This window comes from Sinocyclocheilus rhinocerous, unplaced genomic scaffold, assembly GCF_001515625.1.
Source record: "Sinocyclocheilus rhinocerous isolate Xijiao unplaced genomic scaffold, SAMN03320098_v1.1 scaffold5198, whole genome shotgun sequence".
Taxonomy (NCBI): domain Eukaryota; kingdom Metazoa; phylum Chordata; class Actinopteri; order Cypriniformes; family Cyprinidae; genus Sinocyclocheilus; species Sinocyclocheilus rhinocerous.
The window spans coordinates 106,044-124,795 of record NW_015638927.1 but is presented as its reverse complement, the minus strand read 5'-3'; the positions used below and the strand labels follow the sequence as shown (position 1 = coordinate 124,795).

General features: G+C 38.0%; 2 protein-coding genes and 1 long non-coding RNA gene across 3 annotated transcripts in view; all 3 read right to left on the bottom strand.

The window, feature by feature from the left end:
• The window catches only part of LOC107750019 (protein shisa-7-like), a 9,932-nt gene extending 3,395 nt beyond the window's left edge, over nt 1-6,537 (bottom strand). The window contains exons 1-4 of the mRNA XM_016565269.1: nt 5,098-6,537; nt 4,854-5,005; nt 2,214-2,279; nt 1,947-2,135 (exon numbers count right to left, since the gene is read on the bottom strand). Of these exons, the coding sequence (XP_016420755.1) occupies nt 1,947-2,135; nt 2,214-2,279; nt 4,854-5,005; nt 5,098-5,831 (1,141 nt within the window). The 5' untranslated portion in view covers nt 5,832-6,537. The remainder of the gene's footprint in view (nt 1-1,946; nt 2,136-2,213; nt 2,280-4,853; nt 5,006-5,097) is intronic.
• Nucleotides 6,538-6,577: 40 nt separating this feature from the next.
• On the bottom strand, nt 6,578-13,271 carry LOC107750022 (uncharacterized). Its single transcript, XR_001641105.1, has 2 exons — nt 12,601-13,271; nt 6,578-7,375 (listed from the first exon to the last, which is right to left on the bottom strand). It is a non-coding gene; the product is annotated as an uncharacterized LOC107750022 (long non-coding RNA).
• Nucleotides 13,272-16,613: 3,342 nt separating this feature from the next.
• Nucleotides 16,614-18,752, bottom strand: part of LOC107750012 (ubiquitin-conjugating enzyme E2 S-like) — a 9,861-nt gene continuing 7,722 nt past the window's right edge. The window contains exon 5 of the mRNA XM_016565257.1: nt 16,614-17,074. Coding sequence (XP_016420743.1) covers nt 16,727-17,074 — 348 coding nt within the window. The 3' untranslated portion in view covers nt 16,614-16,726. The remainder of the gene's footprint in view (nt 17,075-18,752) is intronic.

The window sequence follows — 18,752 nt, the reverse complement described above, 5'->3', positions numbered from 1 at the left end:
AATTTAAATCTATATTTATTCACACCGGCTCGTGAAACCCTCTATGCGAACACACTTGCCCGAAAAAGTGCGGGGGACGAATTTACGTGATATTAAAAGTGGGGGGGGGACACGTCCCCCGCGTAATCTACGCCCCTGTATGAATGCACATCAAGCTTTGCGCTACAAGCTAGAAATTCAATCAAACTTTCATCACAATTTACTAAACTCTTAATATAAATTCTTCAACCTCCAACTCTGTACTACATGTTTAACGCTTGATTTCATTACAGTTTTTCTCAGTCGCTTTGGTGCATTTCTCAAATCATGCTTAATATTTGCAAAGAAGTGTATGCATTTCTCAAAACAATTCGTACAAACAGCACCACACGATGTATTACCTGCAAAAGCCTGTAACTTACTCAAAATCTTTAGTTCATCTCTCAAAAGTATTTATGTCAATGAACATATCAGTGCCATCAGAATGAAAAGTCCTTGTGTCATTGTTCACAAACAAGATAGTCAAAATGCTTAGTCATGTTGTCAATATTACAGTGCACTCTGTTAGTATTACCTGATGTAAATTATGGCAACTGTTTGGAGGACATACTATATTGAAATGCAGAAGGCTGCACTTATGTATGCCATATATCCATTTCAAAAGTACAAATTTACAAATTACTGTATGTGGTATATTGATTGAAAGAGACTGGATTCACAGTTACACTTTTACTATAGTGGTCTGACAAAAAAAAAAAAAACATTACAACATCATTGTGATATAGAAATGAAAAAGAAATATGGGCACAAAGGCAGAAATACAAATGTAGACAGACAAACACAGGAAACACCCCTTGGGCAGAACTTTGTTTTTGCATGCAGCACTGTACGAGGAATTTCAGAGACCTAGTTATCATTGGTTGATCCAGATTCTCTTCATTAGTGAAAGTCAAGATTTACCTGCACAATTCATGGCAAATTTACAAAAAGACTAATAGAAATGTGTAGAAAATATGCGTGACAGTTTATGACAACTAGATCAACCATGTTGCATTTAATGACTTACACGATAAACTAATGACTAGATGTTCTGAGGGGGTAAGACTATTGCACACAGAACTATATAATAAATTTTGAGCAACATGACAACAGCATGTACATAATCAATTGCATGAATGTACCAAAGCAATCGCAACTTGTTCAAAAGAATGAGAAACTGCTTTTATGATGTGCACAAGTGACTAGATGATGTGGAGGTTGAACAAGTAGTTTTGAGAATTTCATTTCTGACCTGAGAAATGCACCAAAGCAACTGAGAAAAACTGTAATATAATGCTTGATTGCATCAATGCTTAACACTTTATTTCATTAATATAGCAATATTAATACAATCCTGTTTTATCCTCAACCCTGAGCCATTTCATCTTTTGGCTGATTAAGTCTTGAGTCATTGTATCAGCCTGTATAACCTTCGCCTGTGCAGAACTTTCTTGCCCTCCAACTGTAACTCACACTTCACAGGAGGTTTGATGTCTAGCTGAGAGAGAGGCCTTAAGGCTGTATATGTCTGTACAAGATTGCGGGCGCTTTGCAATGGTTTGCCCTCATTAAAATCACCTTCACAAACATTTATATCTCCCAAGCATTCCAGTGAAACACTAACACTGCTTTAAATAAAAACCCAAGCGTACAGATATTTTTACGCAACGCTCTAAGCTCCGCATGAGACTCGTGTCCTCATCATCAAGCAGGTAATTTCTCCTTCAAAACACAACAGTACTAAATGTCACACTGTTTTTGATGTTCGTCCATCTATTTCTCCTTATTGCTTATAAATTTGCTTTATGCCTTTGAAATTATGTGGGCTATAATAAGAAAGCAATCAAGCCAACCTTTTATGTAATTCCTACAAAACATAATTTCCTTAAGATTAGAATCTTCCTCTCTACTGGTAATAAAGCACTCACCCAGACGCTTGAGAGATGAGTATCTGTTGATCTCAGGCTTCATGGCAGCTTCATACGAGGGCGGCAGCTGAGCCAGGTTATGTAGAGAGTGATGGAAGGACGGCTGGGGCTTCATGGCGTTGGTATGTTTACTGGGCTTCAATGTGCCACCGGTGGTCATCTGCATGTTGTTCATGCGTGGTGCACGCTCTTTAAACACACAGTGATGGACATCGAGGTCATTTCAAACTCAGAACAAACAATTGTAGAGCTGTGGACTTTACCTACCAATGGTGGCTGTATGTTTGGGACTGGAGCCTGTGGTGTGGATGAAGTTATGCTGTAGATTCCCCACTGTGAAACAGAACAAAGACATGTGCTTTAGAGATTTCTGCCTTCATGTCTTTGTGACAAATTACATTTAGTATGAATTCACAAAGTACATTTATCCATCTACTGTAAATGTTGCCCTATTAAGCTCTTTCTAGCTCCACAATGTGTTGAAATTTTTACACCGTCTGTTCATTCTAATGCCATCATATACAGCTCTGTGCTAAATAATTCACAAATGCCCTTTCATCATTTGGCTATTGCTTTTTCCCTGTGTTCCTTCCTTGTCCTGAATTTATACAGTTGGCCGTTCACAAGGCTCAAGCTCAGATGGAAACATGAAAGGAACACTGTATGACATAATGCAATAATACCAGCCAACTGCAACCTGGTCCATGAGGATAACATTAGTTCACATTTAAAACATAATTTAATATTCATGAATATTTGACCCAGGACACTTTTTTTCAAGTTATAGCTGTTGACATGCAATTAATGGGATTTTTTTTATCAGTCTTGATGGATTTTAATGGATTTTAATAATGGACATTTAATTTTATAGCTTATGGAAATTTTATATGGAAATAATGGACTTTTAATTTTCTTCTTGACCATAGATATTAATAATAATAAATCTCAGTACATTTAGTGGATGGTTATGCTCTCATGAATCTTGACTTTTCATTTACACATTAACATTTGTGAGATTTATTCCATTTGAACAGGTTTGGGGTTTAAATTTTTTGTCATTGGATTATAGTGACCTGAATTTAAGTTTCATATTAAAGCTTTCTATGTCTTTTTGTTAATGGAGGATCTGTGGACACACAAAATTATTATAATTTGTATGATAACAAATATTAATTTTCATTTTTACTTTTAAAGAGAAAAGTTAAAGTGAGATGTCCCCCTCAGAAATGGGGCAAAAGGTCCCCAATGGCATGTTGCTGCTTCTGCAATAATATATATTTTTTTGTTTAATAATTATTATTAATGAACTTTTAATAATATCATAATTAAATAGTGTAGTATTGTATGTACATTTTAAATATCTTCATTATTCATTATAACATATAGGTTAATTAAACTGAATAATTCATGGATTTATGGAACTGAATTCATAGAATATTGCTATCATCACATCTTTTCAAATAATATAGTCTATATTTGATTAGTAGTGTATCTAGTGTAATTCAGATCTCTCTCTTCAACAGGGATTCTGTTATCTGATTTGTATGTAATTATTAACTACTTTGAATGCATAAATGTACATAGAATATTTAATTTAGTATTTTTACCTTTTTCAACAACAAACAAATAAATAAAAACTTTTTAAAAATAGCCCAAGGGAGGGGTTCATTTCACCCCAGGGGTGCAAGATTGTCCCCTTTCATGACTTGTCAATTTCGTGCTACCAATTAATGTTTCTATTAATTTCTCTTAATAATAAATTATAATACATTTTATTAATGATATATTAAATAGTAATACGATCTTAAACATGCTAAAATCATCTTGCTAAATTAAATACACTGTTCTTAAGGGGTTAGTTCACCCAAAAATGAAAATTAGCCCACGTTTTACTCAAGGCATCCTAGGTGTATATGTCTTTCTTCTTTCAGATGAAACCAATGGGAGTTATATTAAAAATTGTCCTGGCTCTTTCAAGCTTTATAATGGCAGTGAGCAGTTTTTTTTTTTCCAACAGTCCAAAAGTAGTCAAATAAAGTGCACTCATTCATATTAAAACGCGCATCACACGGCTCTGGGGGGTGAATAAAGGCCTCCTCTAGCAAGTCGATGCCTTTTTATAAGACAAATATCCATATTTAAAACGATATAAACACTTTTAAGTTAAAGACTATAAAGACTTTTTCTCACTTCTGCTAACTGTCATAGGCGGAAGCCGTTCTGGCAGATGACGTAGGACGTATGCGTAGAGTAAGCGCCGGTGATTAGTGACGAACTCGGAAGCGTGACGGAGAGAGAACAAAACAAAATGCTGATCAAGAATTAGAAGCACAAATCAAGGATTTGTAAAGAAAAATGTCAGAGAATTTCGATATAAGCCAAGAGGAGACTGGTTTTCCTTTGGTAAAGTAAGGAAACTTTGCTTCCTTTGCTCTTGTAAACAAACGTTGGTTTTCGCGAGACTCACATGCGCATGTGCTGCGTCATCCGCCGGAAAGGCAGTCTATCATGAACGCACTTACAACAGTCAGCGGAAGTTACACAGAACTGTTTATATCGTTTTAAATATGGATATTTTTCTTTCAAAAACGCATCGATTCGCTACAGGAGGCCTTTATTCACCCCCCAGATCCGTGTGATGCGTGTTTTAATATGGATGGATGCGCTTTATTTGACTACTTTTGGACTGTTGAACAAAAACACCCGCCCATGCCATTATAAAGCTTGAAAGAGCCAGGACAATTTTTTATATAACTCTGATTGGATTCGTCTGAAAGAAGAAAGTCATATAAACCTAGGATGCCTTGAGAGTGAGTAAAACATGGACTAATTTTCATCTTTGGGTGAACTAACCCTTTAAGGGGGGCATCTCCCCTATGTATGGAGATTATGGAGTTTTCCACTCACGTCGGTTATCTTTACTCTGTAGCGTTGGATAGTGATTTTTCGGGGGTCGTCCAAGAGTTCCCTCTCCTCCTCCAGTACCCAAGGCTACACTGTTGTTTCTCTCTCCCTCTTGAACTGGACTCGACTGGTGACGCAACATTTCCACAAGAGCCCTGACAGGGAAGGATGTAGGAACGATTAGTCAATAGAACACAATTTAAGGTAGATCAAACATCCTTTTTGATCAAGACTCATGAACTCTCACCTGGGCATGTCGAGTTCTCTGTTCCTAGGCTGCCGTGATGCCTTGTGGAACGCCACTTTAATGGCCACTGCCACTGCCACTGTAAACGAGATGACTCCGCCGATGACGTAGACCGTGTTGTTGCTTTGTTCGATGCGGCTGAGGTCCGGGTGGGCAGGCGGTGGGGGTCTGCTCGCAGGGGGGGCCGTATTGGCCCACACAGGGGAATGGTAGTTGTGGCAGATGTTCTGGTCCAGCCTTCGAGTGCGGTCCGGACAACAAAACCGATAATGGCAAGTGCCGCAGCAGTAGATGAAGTCATCCTTGGAGCAGTTAAAGGTGAGGTCATACTGCCCCATGACATCATAATAACCCCGACACACGTCCACTTCCACCAGTTTGCGAGGAGGCGGAGCTACCTGCGCCGCTCCGAAAGGGGCCTTCAGTGCATCAGTCGTTACATTCTTTGACAGCATTATCTGAGGCAGTGGCCTGAGGGGCATTTCTGCCGCTCCAGCTGGCTGCTTTGGCCGACGATTCATGGACTTCCCTCGCATACCCCCACCATTTTTAGAAAGGGGGTACAGAAAGCCCCTACCCTGAGATCTGGGGTTGAGCGTCGGGGTTATGGTGATAGGCCCATTTGGTGTGTTTCTGGTGGGGCCCGGGACGCTCGCAGAGGAAGCGTTAAGTGGGACAGCGATTAGCAGGAAGAGAATGATGACACGCATTCGAGCTTCCAAGGTGGGCATCATCTTTACATGACTAACGCTGCTATTTTCTCTCGCTGACTCAACCCACCGCACAATGCCGAATTTTGTAAAAACAGCCTGATTGCGCTGTATGTAAAATATCCTTGTAACAGCCCTCCGACGTATGAAATCTGAGTCTATATCAAAACAGTCTCGAAAGAAAAATCTGTTCTCAAAGTCTGTTAAAGTGTGTGCTGTGGACGGTCACACTCCGAGACGGCGTGAGAGAAAAATAACTATTTTAATGTGCTTTCAGCTTCAAGGTGAGTTACACAACACATATTCTCTCATCATGCGGCGCTTCCGTCCATCATATAGCTGGAAAACCTGAACAATATGTGAAACAATTCAAACGCTGACAATATTCTGTGCAGGCAACATACAGTTGGCTAGTTCATGTATAAACAGGAAATGAAAGACTATTTAACAAATTGTCAGTTTTGAATGTATTAACAAGGCAAATATTCCCTTTTGTGGCTTTCTTCAAAAACACACATTTACACATTTCCGCAGACAAACAAAATGGCTTCTCGTTACTGTCCTTCTATTACTTCAGTAGCTAGTGTTTTCATGACACATGAAGGCAATTATGTTGTAGTACAACTGTGTACATTAAAAGTATTTAGGTTTAATTCCCCGTTTTGGCACTTATCAGAATTAAATATTAATTTAAGAGAAAGGGGCAACTGGCAACTGTAAACATCTTTAAAATGTAAACTAATGTTTTGCTTCTCGCCACAATTTTTTTTTTTGGACACTCCTTACATTCAGCAATGGCACTTAGTCTTTAAGCAGATTTCCCTGACCTGTAATGCTCCCTGAATGTTTACTATTATTAACAAGTATAAACAATTTCCATACACTTGGTGAAAAAATAATAATAATAACCTCAGAAAATAATCTTGTTCTACTGCACTTGTTTATGTGTTAACAGGACTACTCCGAATGTTGAACTCTTTTGAGGGTAGTATGGTGAGGAATCATTTTGATTTTGTTCAGTATTTCATTCATGGCCTATACATTACTGAACTAAACTGAATGTGTGTTTCCTCATTCAGCATGTGAAGAATTACCAAATGGATAATCCTGCGTGCAAATTTAAAATAGTTCAAAGAGATCAGATATGAATAGAGTCATCCGTCATGTTGGATATAAAATGTACGCCCTATCTACACCTATTTTAGGTGTGTATTGAGAATGTATAATAAACCGTTGACACAGACACAAAAAAAACGATGATGGTGGCAGAAAAGACGTAAAACGTTTTCAAGGCTGATTGTCTTCACAACAGAAATTTCCAAGGAGAGTGACTGTGTAAACCGTGCAGTCGCTCTCCAGTTTCTTAAGGTTCACGCAGCAGATTTGCTTTTAAGATAAGCCCAGTTTTCATTGAGACCGAGAAACGTTTGAAACAGTTTGCTGAAGCTGTTGGTGAAATGGTTTAAAATCCCATGGTGTGGACATGGCTGTTTCCTCACTATTTTTGCAGGGCTGATCTTGGAATCCACTGGCGGTTATGAAGTGTTCAGTTATCAAGCGATGTGCCTCTGAAAAGAAATCAACACATTGATGTTACATCCTACATGCGCGCACACACACACACACACACAGACATCTGTGAAAGTTTTTGAAAGATCATAGTTAGCTTGTCATCTGCATGGCAGCCTATTATTTTCATTGTGACACGTATGGCATGTGACAGGCAAATAAGGTATGCAGCAACTAATGAGATCAATATAGAATCCACAGAATTCAACACAAAAGAGTTTTTTATGGGGTTGGACTGCATGTCTATACACATTATCTACAATAAAAAAAATTGGTTTATTCAAGAAAACCATGCATTAACTAGCCAGCGCTTGTTCATAAGAAATATCAGTGAATGCAGACATTAAATACACATATCTGCAAATAAGCAAACATTCGTTTTTTTTTTTTTAAGAAATTGCTGCACACAATCAAAATATTAAACTTTTAATATCAAAGTTACTGAGAAGTGTGTGAAACAAATGTAAACAACCGCAAAATATGACAATGAAATGACTCTTGAACATTAACATGAACTCTTAAACAACTTGCCCATTAACTGATTATTTTATCAAATAAGCATTGTATAGTCGTGTATATGATTTCCATTTGCAATAAACTATAAGCAAAACTCATAATTACAATAGCTAACTTGCTTTTGCCCTATCAGTAAAACCGACATGCATGCTCTGATAATCGTATTAGTTATGATTCTTCAAATATATAAAAAAACATAATAGAAAGTCTGAAATTTTATGTTTCTCTATATAAAAATATTTTATTAGTTTGCTTTGAATTTTTCCTCTTGTCTATTTTTTTTTTATTTGTGTTAACATTGTGTAATTTTGTTTCTGCAAAAACAACAAAGATAGATAGATAGATAGATAGATAGATAGATATGAATCCGTGAAATAACGATGAACAGCGTGTTTTCTGCAGTGTGGTGAAGTAAGATATTACGCACTGAAATATAGTGAAGTAAATATTAAGTACTGATACTTGAAAAACACACTTAACTACAGTAACAGCAATATACTGTGAATAAATATACAGTACATTTAACATTTATATATTGATTTAATATTTACATTTAGATTTAAGCAAGATTATTATTTTAAGATTAATTTTTATCCTTTAAATCTGTCCTTAAACCTAAATCTAACATTTATACTAAGTGCGTGCAGTACAGCTGCAGATTTCAGCTCATGACGCTGAAAAGAAGGGCTGATGTGATGACCGTTTGTCTAATGTGTTACAACAAGTCACTATGAATCAGAAGCATTGAGAGAAGTGAATAGTAGCAATGATCTGAACAAATAGTGATCAGTCCTTTTCAGAGAGCGTAGCATGATGCGTGACACGAAGTAGGGGGTAAAGCAAGAGAGAGATGCTGCTTTCCTGACACTGTAGGTCTATGTGTCAGAATGTTTGTGAGGAAGTGAAAGAGTCAGTGTTGTGCTGAAGTTATTCTGTAATCAATACCTATATGCTTTATTTTTCACAACTGTAGGGGCCTGTGGAAAACCGTCGAGCAGATAAAAGAAGGTTGGGTAAAGTACAAAAGAAAAGCGAGATAAATGCAGGGTAGAGATTTAAATATGAGCACAGCATAGCAGAAGTGCACAGAGCCAGAGGTATGACAGAGGAGAGGTGCTTTGTGTGTTTGTGTGCGTGTGTATGTGGGAGTGCAGTGTGTGGGTGGAAGAGAATGGAGAGCGTTCAGTGACACCACTTACTAACACACATACGCACACGGTGTACACAATACACAACACCGGGAACATACAGTGCTAACACCAAACATAGAGACTGCAACACATGCAGACAGTATGCTGGCTCACAAACTGCACTTTTTACAGGTATAAAAAATGTGTATAGTCCTCTGAAAGAGTGAGTATACAAAATCAGTCGTCGCAGATCAACAAGTTAATGCCATAAGGGACAACAAAACAGCACGTCTTTGATGTAATGAGGCACAGATACCACTAAGGAAAACTGCACAGAGAGGAGCCACACACAAATCTGCAGGAAATACAGCATTGGCCAGGTAAATAATACTTGTGTCACTGCTGCAGGCTGCGCTCTCATCTGAGGTATAGCGGCTATACAGCACGTCTACAGTGGCGTCGTGGCATCAAGCTGGTTCTGTACATCAGCTAAAGTAGTGAACTATGGAATATTGACTGATTTTAGAAATGAAAAACATATACTTAGGGATAGAAATACAAAGAAAATACAGAAAGTACACCGGCTCAAATTCACAAAAATACAAAAAATTTTTTTTAAATAATTTAAATGCTAAATAAATATAAAAATATGGGCTAATTATTCTTTGAAGTATTTTGAAAGTCATGAACAAATATGAAATCCATAAATTTGTGTACAAGCAGTGTTAAGACACACTGTAAAAAGTATTTTTTAAGTTGTAAATAAAGCATTATTTATTTGAGTATGTTTTACAAGAAAATACTCCAAAAAAATGCAGGTATAATTTCAAAACACATAGGCACAGGAATACACAGAAAATATTGGTAGGCTCAAATTTACAAAAGTATGAAAAAGAAAAACTATTAAATTATTTAAATGTAATATAAAAATATTAGCTAAACGTTCTCTGAAATATTTTTAATGTAATGCACATAACATTAACACCATAAATCTGGGAACAAGCACTGCTTGTATTAAAGTTCAAGCAAATAATGTATAAAATTATATTATATACACTATAAATGTTTTTTTGAAGTTGTAAATAAAACAATGATTATTTGTTTTAAAAGAATATACAATTAATATTATATATTGATTCAATAATGTATACAATTACATATTTTTTCTACTTCAAAATTTCACATTTAATTCAATGTGTTACTTGCCATTTCTTTGTACTTGTTTATTAAATTTATAGGCAGTTTCTGAGAGAAAACTGTTTTTCAGTGTATTATATTATATTATAAGATGCAATAAAGATGTGTGGCAAATGTTTAAAATTGCCATGACTGAATTTGATTATATATTCCACAATAAAAGTAATGATTGAAATATTATACAAAATTTGGTATATTACAAAAGAATTATTTGAATGCTCAGACTATATTCACTTATGTAATGCTGGGAACTTGATGAATGCTGCAAAACGACTTCAACACTGCTGCCAATAACGCTTTCATAATTAGCCGAACATAACCTGCTTGTGGTTTTGCCCCCATTTTGTGCATAATTAATATGGAAGCATTAAATAGCCAAAGTGCTTTTAGAAAGGACTTTGCATTGACAGATGCAATTACGGATTTTGCACATACAGCGCAACAAGCGACCTACGTGGGCAGAATGTTTTTCCTTTTTCGCCATTGTATTTTGTGCACACCTGTGAGAAGTTCGGCTGCAAGCACTAAGCAGCAAGAGAAGACATTTTAGTCACAGAACTCTGATCTGAACAGGTGTGACATTGAGTGATTCATGTGGGCCATTTACAGTTTTCACAGGAGCAAACCTAAGAACAGCCCATAACATTAAAAAGAGTAACCTCTCATTTGCATATCTATAATAAAGCGTAGGCCATTTCGACACCTTCTCGTCTATGTGAAACAGTATGCGCCTCTACAAACTGGATTAGCTTTTCCTGAACACGGCACCCAATCAGCAAGGCACTGTGGGCGACTTCTAAGAGATGTGACACTGAAGATGTGGCGCATTCACAAACAGTTTCTAGAACGTGAGTTCACAGAGGAATCACGGACGATTCATCCACTTTTAATCTGATTTTAGGAAATTATGCTATTCTCCTTCCATTTCATTGTATTTCTGTTGCAAAACATGTCTGTTTTGGATGTTCTCTCGACCATTTCCCTCTCTCTCTCGGTGATATTCAGTGCGTGGGTTGAGGCAGCTCACTCTCCCTCAGAATAGCACTGCAGTAGTTCAGACTTGTATAGAAGGAGAAAGAGAATGATAGATAGGATGAATAGACCTTCTTCTCCCCTCTAAAACTGCTGTTCTCGTGAAAGACAAATAGTTTGCCTTTTTCCTACATCCCGCCCCCCCGTGACAGTCCAGGCTATTCGTGGACTTTACTAGCAGTCCATTACGTCCTAAAGCCTATGCATCTATAACATACACTCATATTAAAAATGCATATTTATAAATGCACTGCCTTGTTCTGGAAAGGGCTGGTCTGTCAAATGAATCCAATGAGAAGTGAAATACAAAAAAAAGCGTCATTAGATCTAAAGGAATGAGATGAGTAATTTTCACATAGGACAGAATGAGAGAGACTAAGGCTTCTGTCATATGTGCAGTCCCCAAAAAATCAGTACAATGTGTTGCGAAGCACCAAAAGGTGCCATTTGGCAAGCACAGATTCTGCTTGGTGCCTCTTGACAGGAATTTTTACTTTCAAACAAGAAAACCAGCTTTATTCATGAGCTGGGATAATGAAACCAGTTCAAATAAATCAACAAATGAATGTCCAGTCATTTAAATGATCAACACGGGATCTCAGGACTTCTTTACTTTTTAAGTTTCACCTGATTACTGAACTCTATTTGTCAGGGCCTTGGCCTTTTTTGTTTTCTTTTAAACTAAACGAACCAGACGGTGTTGTATATAACGTAGCCTAATTCACAAGCATAAACCTCAGATTTGTCATAATTTCCAACAGTGATGCCATCTTTGCTTTTCACCTGCAGTTATCAAGTACAAAAAAAATATAAAAATCACCCACAATTATATTTTAGAAGTTGGTTTTAGAAAATGCCACCAGGGTGTGTTCTGTTAATTCTGTCAATTTAGCATAACATAAGCTAACATTAAAAAAAAAAAACTTTTGTTGCTCTCGCTACAGTCATATTCCCCAATAATAACAGGGTTTGATACATCTCTGATGGCTGGAGGTGAAACTATCGAATATCGAAGTGTCTCTTGTGGATTGTGGACCTGTAATTCGCACGCGGGTGAGTAGGTGGACATGACAATTAGGCGAGAGCAGTGAATGGCCGTCTGCGTAGGCGTGAATGCATGTTTGCACGAAGGGTAATGTGGAGCCACCTTACACTTTAATGTGTGAACATCTTCCTCCGGTCGCTTGCAATTGATTAAAAACAAAATGTGACATGAGCATGTCGAACTAGTCTAACATTCCTTTTTTTTCTCAGCGCAAATCACGAAACTAAGATAGAGAACCAAACACAGACGTCTGAGGAGTCGATTAAATGACTTGCTGAAAAATTGTTCAACTTGAGCGACTTACCTGTGCTGATTTCTGCCGCTCCTCAAGACAGCGCCAGTCTCGCATCTTATTCAACCCTGAGAAACGATGATGGCTGAGAAATTCTGTTATTTCCACAAACTGTTGCAGCACTTCCCTACTGCTGGCAGTCTCGTCTTTTGGCAACAAAACAACAGTTATAGTCACTAATTTCTTCCCAGGATTTTCTCTCACCTACCCCAGTTGTTTCCATGTTCGTACTACAGATAAAGCATCAATTTTTAGCGATTGGCAAAAGATCGTGCACAACTTATTTGCGTGTAAACGTTATGTACTGTGAAAGTGTTCCAGGTGAGATAACCTTTCCCTAAATCCCTCCAATATTTTAAATAACGCTCAGAAAAACGAAAAGCACCGTTTTGAAGAAGATGCGTTTCTTCTCGGTGTTGCTCTTTAACGTTGCCGTTAATCGACGCCGCCTGCAAAGTGTGCACACAAGAACATTCCGACCCTGTCACGAAACACCGGTGGAATGAGGCGGGTGTTCTCACAGAGGTCCGCTGCGCTGAATAGTGCGTTTATTGGCTTCGCGAGACGGTGTTGATGAGGGTTTGATACGTCGATTCCCGACCGCTTCAAGTGTTTCGTTTCTCAAACTACTTCTCATCCTTGCCACGATTATGGCTGGCTAAGCAATACGGTGTGTGAGTGTGTGTGTGCGCTGAAGGGATACACACTGACCGGTTGCCATGGCAACGATGTCATTTTGTCTGTGACTCTAATAATCTTGATTCCTTAAAGAACACAAGAATGGGTTGCAGAAAAACAGTAAGGCATCGAAATAAAGACGTATAGCGGTTGCTAAATGTGGCAGCTAGGGGTTTAGCAAACAAAATGCAAATAAAAGGGGGGGGGACAACCCTGCTTGATGACACAGCCATTGCCCATTATTTGGCACAGCCTATAATAAAAGCCTTACATTCACATAAGTACTTAAAAATAAACACGTGTAATGAATTAGGTACTGCACGATGTACATTTACATACATATTTTCATTAATTCAATCTGCATTAAAATACTCTTCTTTGCAATAAATACAACTTGCATTAAAAAAAGTCCTTAGTTATCTAAGATTAATCATCTAGGCCAGTGGTTCCCAAACCTGTCCTGGAGGCCCCCCTGCCCTGCACCTTTTGTATGTCTCCCTTATCTAACACACCTGATTCCACTCATCAGCTCGTTAGTAGAGACTGAAAGAACTAAATTGGGTGTGTCTGATTAGGGAGGCATACAAAATGTGCAGAGCAGGGGATCCTCCAGGACAGGTTTGGGAACCACTGATCTAGGCAATTGCATGCTTGATTAAATTGGTGATAAATACTTCCGTTTAATTAATCTGCACCTAATCTAATATCAAACAAATGAGCTCGGGTTAATCATCACATATCCTCTGCGGCGATAGAGACACATGCAGCCAAACGCTGAGCCTCTACCGGCGCCTCTGGCTAATCGACAGCCGTCAATCGCCATTTCAGCACCACGGAGAGCGATGCAATCAGCACATAATCCACCGAGGGCATGAAATATAAACCACTCTGTGCTAGTGGAGCAATTCATTTGTTTTTCTTGATACTGTGATTCTCAGGTGAAAAGGGCGAGCCGTTTTGCAGACTAGTTTAGGCCTATTGTGCAACCCACTGAAATTTGAAACCTCATTGATTTAAATAAATGCTTTGAATTTTTTCGATTATTGTATATGTACTTCAGGCTCATATCTTCCCCCTCATCGGCTTTCCTTCCTACAGACAGCAATTAGCCGGTGTGCACTTAGCTATTCCGATACAGGTGGGTGGGCCGCTGTTTTGGCCGCTCAGGAAACCTGCGAGAACCGATCATCCGTTCATAACACGCACAAATTACAGCCCGCAATGCGCTCTCTGAATATGGGGGGGAAACCGAATATGGCATTAAATGTTTCAAGGGGCGAAATACACTGAACAGCTTGTTTTTAACCATCTGCACGTCTCCATCATTATACAGTGCTGGGTGAAAGCAGCCTGAACGGTAAGACGCCAATGTAACTACTGGGCAGATGTAAATACAGACCTGGAGAACATGTACAGAACACTTAATGGAATAGCTCACCCATACATGACAATTTTCTGAAAGTGTACTTACCTTCAGGCCATCCTAGATTTATTTATTTATCGGAACAGATTTGGAGAAATGTATCATTTTAGCATCTTTTGCTGCCCAATGGATCAACTGCAGTGAATGGGTGCCATCAGAAGGAGTCAAAACAGCTGATAAAAGCATCACAATAATCCACACAAGGCCAGTCTATCAGTCTAACATCTTGTGAAGCAATGAAACAAATCTATCATTGGTGTTTTTTGTTTTTTTTTACCTTTAAACCATCACTTCTGGCCATAATCCATAACACTTCCTCCAGTGAAAAAGTCTATCAGGGTTATCCGCTCCCACTAAAAACCACCAGCATATTTGTTTAGAACCATTTTCACTTGACTAGTGCATATTTCTCTCCTGATTCAGACAAGACAACTTTAACTGGAGAAAGCAATGTTATGGATAAAGAACGCATATTTTAGCAAGAAACAATGATTTTAGGTTAAAATCTTAATGATTTTTCTTTTCTTTTTTAACCGCTTTTCACTTTTTTTGGAATAATTGTTTTGTTTTTATTAGCTATTCATTCCACTGGAATCATTGGTGAACAAATGATGTAATGCTACAATTGTCAAAATCTGTTCTGAAGAAATCTGTTTGAAGAAATAAAATCATATCTCGGATGACCTGAGGCCGAGTAAATTTTCATTTCTGTGCGAACTATTCCCTTAACTGGCAAATTAATTGAAAAAGACAAACCCAACACACAATAAATAAAGTCAAAGATAAACTAATTTCCTTCCTCAGTTTCAATTGTCCTCCAAACACAGACAAGAACAGAACAAATATAGACTAACACCGTTTTTCTTTAATAAATAAAAGGAAGAATCAAATTGCTCCCTAAAATTCCTTTATTTCTTATTAATTTAAATAACTTAAATAATGGCCACAAAATGCCCTATTGTTTATCCACAAACTTTTAAATATGGGCAAACTGTTTCTGCAAACACATCTTGTCCAAAGTTCATATGGATCTTTGGGAACTGAAGGCCCCATATTATGTAACAACGGGCAACAACAGACTACCAGAGAAGATTCCTTAACAGCCTTTTGATTGAGAGACCAGTAGAGCCAGAGAAAATTATACAAGTCATACAAAAAGTGATTATTGTTCTTATTGAAAAGTATAACCAAACTACTTCATTTGAAAGATGAGACTGAACACCACTTCTGGCTCATATTTCATGATTAACTATTAGCCCCATTGCTCTACCCTGACTGGCCTAAAGGCTTTAAGGATTCAATCTCAAGCATCAGTGTCAGGGAAATATAGCCGTTCATTTAAAAATGGAAAAAGGCCTTTTGAAAAGTGAACTACAAAATAGAAACGAACAGACAAATTTAGTAAAAACTGGACACAATTAAAATAATACCATATACAAAAAAAATTAAACAAACGTAATATTCATATGACTAATGTTCAGACCACATTTAACTCCCCCCTCTGTTATTCCTGATCCTGCATCTCTTTCACCACAAACACACAACGGTCATATTCTGTGCAATGTACTATTCTTCATTAAACCCCTGAAAAAAAAAAAATTTAATTAATGGGTTCAGTCCAACTACAATAGGACAGCATTACAGTAACTGTCCCCATCACACCTGCAATCTAAATATATTATAAATTCTGTGCTGACAGTACACTCCAAAATCCTGCTTATGGTCATGATAACCCTAGAGGCCACAAATGAACTTTCAAAACTTTTACCACTGTTTTCATACTCTAAACAATTGTAAAACTTCTGAAACACAGATGAAAACCCCTTTCGTGAACGAAACAGAGAATTGTCACAAAGACAGTTCAAGTCCTGAGAGCAAGTTGAAAGAGACAAGGGAACAAAAACGAGAGGAGTGATTTGGTAGGAGCATGACAAAATGAATGTGTCATTCTAAAAATGGTAAAACAGATTAAGGAGAAAAGGTGGTCTGCACACTTCAATATTTATATGTACACAAAAAGCACAGATTCATTCTCTTTTATAGCCGCCTCAGAGCTCGTTTTTTATCCGTTTTCTTCTTTGCAACTATATTAGTATTGCTACTGCTCGTGCCACTGGAGCTGCTGTTACTTAAATTGTTGGCGGCAACACCATTTGTTACCAAACCAGCCCCGGCTACACGTTTGTTTGGGTCTCCTGCATGCTTTTTGGGTTGGGGTCCATCAGCAGGCTCTTGAGGGGCCCCTGACGTGCCTCCCATAGCATGGATCTCTGTTAGAAGGTGAGCACGGGATGCATACTCCTTATAGTCCTCCAAAAGTAACCTCCCAGCCTCTTCGTTCAGGGCCGACTCTGGGTTAGGATGGATCAGAAGGCACTTGATAGTCTGTGAAAGAAAGAATTAGAAGGATGTGGATGACAAATAGGAGTTACATAATACAGTACAGAAAAAGGTACTATTTTGGAAGTTAAGAATTTAAAAAAAATATCTGATGGTCTTTTGGAACTCATGGAATTCTCATTTCCATGGCCACATGTAGCCTAGGTGGAAAGTGCTGTCATTGTTGTACAATACAGCTACACTTGAAATAATCGATACCGTTTTTGTTTTGCTTTTAAATACATAGACCAGTCATGAGGTTCAAGGTCTGTTGCAACCACATTTAAACAATAAGGCAGGAATGGATCGCCATCAGTCAGGATTTGGCCCAGAAGCTAATATCCAGCATGCCAGAGTGAATTGCAGAGGTTATGAAGAACAAGTGTCAACACTGTAAATATTGACTAGAAAAAAATATTTTTTTTGCCAATAAAAGCCTTTAAAACTTATGATATGCTTATCATTGTTTTTCAGTATACTATAGAAACATGTGGAAAAATGATCTACAAATACTGAAGTAGCAAACTTCGCAAAACACAAAATTTATGTCACAAAAAAAAAAGTTTTGGCAGTGACATACATTTTGTGTTTTGCATTCTTTATTCATGGCAGTGTTTTTGAGCAGAATTATGAGAGAGCCCACTCCCCTGGTTGAAAAGCATGCCCACACATGGATGGTCTCAGGATGCTTCACTGTTGGCACAACACAGGACTCATGGTAGCGTTCACCTTTTCTTCTCCGAACAATCGATTTTGCAGATGTCCCAAACAGTCGGAAGGGAGCTTCATCAGAGAAAATAACTTTGCACCTGTCTTCTGCTGTCCAATCCTTGTACTTCCCGCAGAATTTCAGTCTGTCCTTGACGTTTTTCTTAGAGAGAAGTGGCTTCTGTGCTGCCCTTCTTGACACCAGGCCATTGTTTAAAAGTCTTGGCCTCACTGTGCGTTCAGATGCTCTCACACCAACCTGCTGCCATTCCTGAGCAAGCTCTGCACTGCTGGTGACACGATTCCATAGCTGACTCCTCAGGAGGAGACGTCCTAGTGCTTGTTGGACGTCCTGAAGACTTCCTCACTGCAGTCGAACCTCTCTCCTTGAAGTTCTTGATGATCCGGTAAATGGTTCTTTCAGTTGCAATATTCTTTGTAGCAATTTCCTTGCATGTGAGGCCATTTTGATGCAAAGCAATGATGGCTGCACGTGTTTCTTTGGAGGTAACCATTGCTAACAAGAACAATGATTGGAAGCGCTTCTTCCATCCTTTTATAAAAATCAGTCTGCTCTTACAATCTAATTAGTATGATAGTGATTTTATCTGACTAGTACTTATTCACACTTTCACATGTGCCGCTGATATGATTAGTCAATTAATGTTAGCTGGTCATTTTGTGTCAGGATCAAAAAACAGTGAAATTCGTTTTTTTGTGAAAAGTAAATTTTTTGGCCAATGAAGCTTTTAGCAATTATTTAAAATGCATCTGATCACTCTACACAATAATCTAGAAACAATGTGAATGAACACCACAACAGCTTAACCAGCGAACTTTGCAAAACACAAAATTTATGTCACTGCCAAAACTTTTGGCCATGACTGCATGTTCACTTTGAGTTTGTCTGGTCTTACATCTACATGTCTTAAATGTTGCTGTGCTACATTGTGTTTGGATTTACCCTTGTTGGATT